The sequence below is a fragment of the Myotis brandtii genome, unplaced genomic scaffold (genome assembly GCF_000412655.1).
Source record: "Myotis brandtii unplaced genomic scaffold, ASM41265v1 scaffold406, whole genome shotgun sequence".
In the NCBI taxonomy this organism is placed as follows: domain Eukaryota; kingdom Metazoa; phylum Chordata; class Mammalia; order Chiroptera; family Vespertilionidae; genus Myotis; species Myotis brandtii.
The window spans coordinates 1,974,016-1,981,241 of NW_005365599.1; the positions used below are offsets into that span (position 1 = coordinate 1,974,016).

General features: G+C 39.1%; 1 protein-coding gene across 1 annotated transcript in view; it reads right to left on the reverse strand.

Annotated features, from left to right (window-relative positions):
- Nucleotides 1-7,226, reverse strand: part of ABHD10 (abhydrolase domain containing 10) — a 15,364-nt gene that overhangs the window by 4,095 nt on the left and 4,043 nt on the right. Inside the window, exons 3-4 of the mRNA XM_014545409.1 lie at nt 1,780-1,891; nt 1,258-1,395 (exon numbers count right to left, since the gene is read on the reverse strand). Coding sequence (XP_014400895.1) covers nt 1,258-1,395; nt 1,780-1,891 — 250 coding nt within the window. The remainder of the gene's footprint in view (nt 1-1,257; nt 1,396-1,779; nt 1,892-7,226) is intronic.

The following is a 7,226-nucleotide window of genomic DNA, read 5'->3' on the forward strand; positions in this document are numbered from 1 at the left end:
GCCGCCATCTTGGTTGGGTTAATTTGCATATAGTCGCTCTGATTGGTTGGTGGGCGTGGCTTAAGGCATAGTGAAGGTACGGTCAATTTGCATGTTTGTCTTTTATTAGATTAGATATGAGTGAAATTACATGGCACCCCTATGCCCACTGTTCACTGTAGCACTATTCACAGTAGCCAAGATACGGAAACAAAGTATCTTTCAATGGATGACTAGATCAAGAAGATGTGGTACATATTTGCAATGGAATTCTACTCAGCCATAAAAAAAATGCCATTTGCAACAACATTTGAATTTTGAGAGTGTCATGTTAAACGAAATAAGTCAAATGAAAACGGACAAGAACCATAAGAATATGCCTTTCTAAGATGTTCTCAGGTGCTGAGGCTGCTGGCCTAGGGACTATACTTTTTGAGCCCCTGCTCTAGACTATTTTCCTTTCTCTAATTTTCCGGGCCACAGGCTTGCCAGGATCTTAGTACCACAGGTAAAATTTAGATCCCTAAGAAAAGATGCCCAAGGAAAACTCAATAGATTGTAATAAATAAATAACATATACAAAAATAAACAACTATTGCCCACTATTTCTTTACCCTTGCAGACAACTGAAGTGCTTAAACATATGTCCAATAATAAAGTATAATAAACTAATTACCTTCCCAGTTATTTCAGAAACCTTATTCTACCATATTTTGCTGAGGAATATACTAATAATGAAAAAGTATTCTCTTTGAAGATGAGAAGTAGGAGTAAAAAAAGAATGTCAACTAAATATCTAAGACAGAACTGGCTATCTCATCTCCTGTGAGCTAATTCTTGGAGAGCTCTGCTGAGAGGATCTGAGGCTGTTTACAGGCTAAAAAAAAAAAAAGAAGTCCTAATTGATTAGTCAAGTTTAATGTGGTCATAAGAATAGGTACTATTTCTCACATGCCACAAAGAGGAAAAGAAGAGATCATGATGCATGATCAAAATAAGTAAATGCAATTAATAAAGAAAATGTTGCTAAAAAAAGACATTTAAAGTGTTATTTCATTAATATGGCTCCAACATTTGCCAGAATGAGTTGAAGAGACTGAAGAAAAGGAAACCTTAAACAAGAGACTAAATAGTAAAGAAAGCAAAGAGATGGTATTTATAAAAGCAGCTAAGACAAAAGATCGGCCAATATAGTAAATCACAGGAATGATGACACATGAACAAATATTCCAAGAAAGAGGAAGCAGAAGGATGATAGGAGGTATGCCTATGACTTACCTCAACAGGAAGCTGATTAAACTCTGTCACTAGGCCATCTACAGCTGCAGCTATACCAATAAGGGCCACCACCTTTTGTGGCCGTGCAATTGCAGCATGAAGCATAAGCCATCCGCCGAGGCTAGATCCAACTAGTATCTAAAATTGAAAATATGTGTAGTTTTAAAGAGCAATTTTTTTCTTTTCTATAAAGGTAGTGAGTAATTTAATAGAATTTATATACTTTTTTTCTTTTATATCCTTTGGCTCCCAGACTTTTAATAGTTGATACAAAGTAGAATTAAAATTATGATTACTTTTTGTTAAAGTATTTGGTCTACAATGGAGAATTATGACAATAAAATAGGTAAAATAAGTAAAATGGTACTTACATTTTATGAGGAAGTTAAAATGACAGAACAATTTTAAGTCAAATATCAAAATTGGTTGTTAAAATTTAAATAAATTTTCATATCAAAGAAACAGTTCAAATATCATGAGGGTATCATCAACAATGATATCATATTTAACAAAAATAGTCACCTGTGGTCCTTCAGCTAAGTCATCAATTATAGAAAGAACATCTTTTCTCCATTTTCCTACTGTAGACTCTTCTAAGTTACCTTCTGATTGTCCAACTCCTGAGTAATCAAACCTGAAAAAGGGAAAATACATATCTATATCCAGATATCTATCTAACTACATATCTATTTCTCTGATTTTTAAGGAATATAGCACATTCATCATTATACAATGCCTAAAATGTATTAAATCCTATTGGCTTAACCATCAAATAGCCCCAAGAGCCATTCACTTTCTGATCTCCTCCATTGCTGGCAGCCGGGTCCACATCACTATCCTCTCTTGACTGATCTAAGAGTCTCCCTTTCCAATTTTCACCCTCATAGTCTATTCCCCACATTGTAGTCAGTGATCTTTTTAAAACAAAAATCATGTCTTGTACAAACCCGCCAAAGGCTTGCTATAATCCTATATAATAAAAGGCGAATATGCAAATTGTCCCCTTGAGAGTTCAACTGACTGGGAGTTCAACCGCTTGCTATGACATGCACTGACCACCAGAGGGCAGCATGGAACGAAGGAAGACCCTGGATGGCAGCTGGCAGCAGGGGGAAGAAAGGCCCCGATTGGCCCAGATTGCTGGCCAGGCCTAGGGACCCTATCCATTCATGAATTTCATGCACTGGGCCTCTAGTCTTTAAATAAAATCCAAGGTCCTTACTACACTCTGGCCCCCGACTGCCTCTCTGATCTCATTCCTTACTGCTCTCTCTCCCTCAAAACCACGTTGTCCCTCTCCCTCTTGAAGTTAATGGAAAACACCACCCATGTTCCTGCCCCAGAAGTTTTACATCTGCTTTTCTCTCCACATGGAATACTCTACCTCCAGATATCCACTTAGATGGCTCCCTCACTTGACTCAGGCCTTTGGCTCAAATGTTACATCCTCAGAGGTCTCCTCTGACCATTCATTCTAAAATGGCACTCCTTCCATCATTCTCTACTCCCTTACCCTGCTTTATTTTCTTCACTAGAGGCCAGGTGCATGGAATTTGTTCATGGGTAGGGTCCCTAGGCCTGGCCATCGATCAGGGCCAATCAGGTTCCCCGCCTTCTGGCCTCCCCGCCTACCCCTTCCTTCACTCCCTCAGCGCCCTGCCCCATGGTGGTCTGCGCATGTTATAGCGAGCGATCGAACGCCTGGTCTCTGGGTCGAACTCCCGAGGGGACAATTTGCATATTAGCCTTTTATTATATAGGATAGCAAACATTGCTACTTGACATTATACGTGACATTTGATTATTTTGTGTGTGCTCTGTCTCCCACACTAGAATGGAAGCTACATATGAGCACAGGCATTGTTTTGTTCACCACTGCTTTCCCAGTGCCTCGGTCAGTGCCTTGCACATGGTAAGTGCTTAGTACATACTTACTGAATTATTAGTGGAAAGGAAAGAGATCAGAATCAAATTAATCACCAGCCCATCCACTTAGTTTCTTCTCCTTCCAACTTCTTAGTTCTCCTGGCTCAAAGTCTGCCTGATCTTTGTGTGAATTTCACCTCTCCTCAAGGTCTCAATTCAATAAATCTACCACTCCGGTAGATTACCATAAACCCTAGTTATATTGAACTACCCACAATTCTAAGCCCATTCATAACTTTGTCTTTGTATGGTTTCCTACTGCCTACAAGACCCTCCTTTCCTACCCAAATTCCTAATTGTGTCACCTCCTTTGAGGAACTTTCTTTGCAACATATGCCCTGTTTAGAACCAGCCACTGTCTTATGTATGTACTCAATTAACACTTTTCATACTGTGTGTTGTAATCAGGTTTTGAATACAGTGGGGCCTTGACTTACAAGTGTCCCGACTAACGAGTTTTTCAAGATACGAGCTGTCTCTCAGCCGATTTTTCGCTTTGAGTTGCGAGCTAAAATTCAGGTTACGAGCCAGCTTCAGATACCCCACCACTAGTTGGCGCAGCGAACGTCACAGTGAATGCCACAACATCAGCCCAGCATCACGTGTCTCACTCATTCACTGTAATGATTTGACATACGAGTAATCTGAGTTACGAGCTCCGTCACGGAACGAATTAAACTCTTAAGGCCCCACTGTATTTGTCTCTCTCTGACTAGAATGTCAGGTCTTCAAGGTCGTACTGTCTTATTCAAAACTGCCTGCCCTGTACCATCCATCCTCACTTGCATTTTTCCCCTCTTACATTCTTTCCATTCTCTGCAATTTGGTAACACCAATATCTTGGTGCAGCTCTTTGTCATCTCAAAACCACCATATCACAGTAACCTGCTAACTGTGCTCTATGACTCTATTCTCTCTTTGGATGGATCCACTTTATAACTGACAGGTTTTTCCTAAAATTATATTGATATGGCATTTATTTCAATGGCTCCCTGTGACATACAACATAAAAAATTAGTGCTTTAGCCTGTATTTTTAGGCCATTATATTCTGGTCACCCCAGACTGACCTTTATTATTTCATCAAAGGAAACTACTGCTTTGGTCAAATTGATCAACTTGCTGCTCCTAAAGTAAGCTCTGTTTTCTTTCTCTGTTGCATGAGTCATACTATTTCCTTCACCTGAAATACCTTTCCCCATCACCTTCATCACTGATCTCCTCTCTCAGAACTTCGTACAAATGAACCTTTTTTTGCTGGAAAGACTTTGCAGAAAAATTGAAGAAAAAAAAATCCCTAGCTAATGAAATTTCTACAGAATTCATTTTAATCAATCACAATCAAAACCTGCTTTATAAGACAGTTTGTGTTCATATGTATGTCTTATCCCCGAGACTGTCTTTGCATTCTCCATAGTGACTAGGTATGTAAACCTCACAGTGAGTATCATAATACATTCTAAATGAATAGAAATGGAAGGTAAAAGTAAAAAGAATTATTTTATTCAAATTTAAGCTTTCATTTTTTTCTGATTCTTAAAATCTTGTAAAAACTAATAAATCCCAATGTTTAGTATACACGTAAGAGTATATATGTAATATATAATATATATTTATTTCCTTACAGATAAGGGATTTGTAAGTGATGATGGAGAAGAAATAAATTAAAATTTTCTTTAGGTGTCTAGTGAAATGACCCTTGGGAAATTGGGCAACAAGGCAGCTGCTGAAGTCTAAATCACAGTAATTATTTCCTCTCAGTCCAGGATACATAGGAGACCAGGGAAAAGAGGAGAGAAAGGCACCAACTAGTCCTCCTTTTCTTCTCCTTGATAGGCAATTGGGTATTTCTCCTTGCTGCATTTTTTATATTTTCCTTCCAAATATATGGTAAAGATGCAGAATACATATAAAGGCACTTCATAAAGGAAATTATAACCATTTAGTGAGACTAATAGGTTGCAAGTAAGAACCCTAACCAAAAGTTAAAGATAATTCAAATATATTCAGCAGTTTTAGGACTTTTAAACACAGGAACAAAATCTGTCCTAGCCCGGCCAGAAAGGCTTAGTTGGCTGAGCAATGTATGCACCAAGAGGTTGTTGGTTCTATTCCCAGTCAGGGCACATGTCCTGGTTTCAATCCCCGGTATCAGGTGAGAAAGAAAATTGGGGATATAAGTGGATAGAAAAGTCTTTATAAAAGAACACTGAAGAATAGTGCAGGAAGCAGCCAATTAATATTTCTTTCTCATCGATGTTTCTCTCTCTCTCTCTCTCTCCCCCCCCTCCATCTCTCCTCCTCCCTCTTCCCTCTCTCCCCCTCTCATTTCCTCTCTCTGAACTCAATAAAAACATATTATAAAAAAAAAAAAGTCTGTCCTAGTAGCCTCAATACTCTAGGACACATTCCCAAATCTAGAATTAAATATTCTATTAGGAATAATTATGCTAGAATACCAGCCCTAAAACAAGATGTTATAGTCCTTAGCTCTGACTCAATTTTTATTTTAGGCATGGTGACAGGACATTAAGAATACATTTTCATATACACAGATGTACTACTTGTTGTATAATACATAAAACTAACCATTTCCTCAAGATCTAAATTTTACAGCCAACAATCACAACAAAAGTAAACTGAGAAACTGAAGTATAAATAGAAGATAAAATCTCTTATAACAAGCTAAATGCAATAGGTAATGGTGATTAGACTGTAATGGACTTTTGATAAAAGCAAATAACAGACTTGATCAAATTAAAAATTTGTAGTGAAAGGCTATCCTTTTTAAAGGTTTACTAGTATAAAGATACTAGAGGCCCGGTGCACGAATTCTTACACCAGTGGGGTCCCTCGGCCAGGCCTACTGGATCGGGCTGAAACTGGCTCTCCGACATCCCCTGAAGGGTCCCAGATTGTGAGAGGGCGCAGGCCAGGCCTAGGGACCCCAACGGTGCATGATCAGGGCCAGGAAGGGACACAGGAGGTTGGCCAGCCAGGGAGGGACTGCGGGAGGGCTCCAGGGCATGTCTGGCCTGTCTTGCTCAGTCCCAATTGGCTGGACCCCAGCAGCAAGCTAATCTACCAGTCGGAGCATCTGCCTCCTGGTGGTCAGTGCACGTCATAGCAACTGGTCAACTGTCTGCTCCCCGGTGGTCAGTGCACTTCATAATAAGCGACTGAGCGGCCTTAGCATATCATTAGCATATTACGCTTTGATTGGTTGAATGGACAACCGGATACTTAGCATATTGGGCTTTTATTACATAGGATACATAGACTGCATTTTAACACCATACCACTTAATAGTCTACAAACATTACAATTTTATTATGATTACTTAATATACCTTTAAAATGTATTTTACATATATCCAAAATGCAGAAAACCTACATATGTCTTATAGGGAGATAGAAATGGATAGCTCTCCCAGCCTCAATTTAAATTTAAGAACTGGCAAAAAGGTGATTTCTTGATTCAAAATATTTTAGGGACAAAGAGGGAGAATGATGACAATATTTCTGTTATGATATTTTGCTGAGGCTAGTCCCCTTCCTAGATAGCTCTTCCTTCTTATCCCAAACCTAACTATTCTTCAATGTTCCTTTATAAAGACTTTTCTATCCACTTAAATCCCCAGTTTTCTTTCTCTCACCTGATACAATAAAGGATACTGCTCTTTTGACACTATCACTTTTTGATGAGTAATTTTCCCAAATTACTCATATGCATTTTCTCCTGTTTCCCAGCCTTATAAAAGGTTCTTTAAGGGTAATGACCATCTACACTAATAAAAGAGAAACATGGTAATTGGCGTACGACCGCTACCCTTCCCATTGGCTAATCAGCATATCCTTATGCAAATTAACTGTCAGCCAAGATGGCGGCCAGCAGCCAGGCAGCTGGAAGCGAACATGAGGCTTCCTTGCTTCAGTGACTGCAGACTCCAACGTTGCCGGCCTCTGAGTTGCAACTCTAAGCAACAATGTACTATGTTGCAAATAAGAAGCTAAACAAAACCCCAGAAACCAGCTTTCAGCCTGC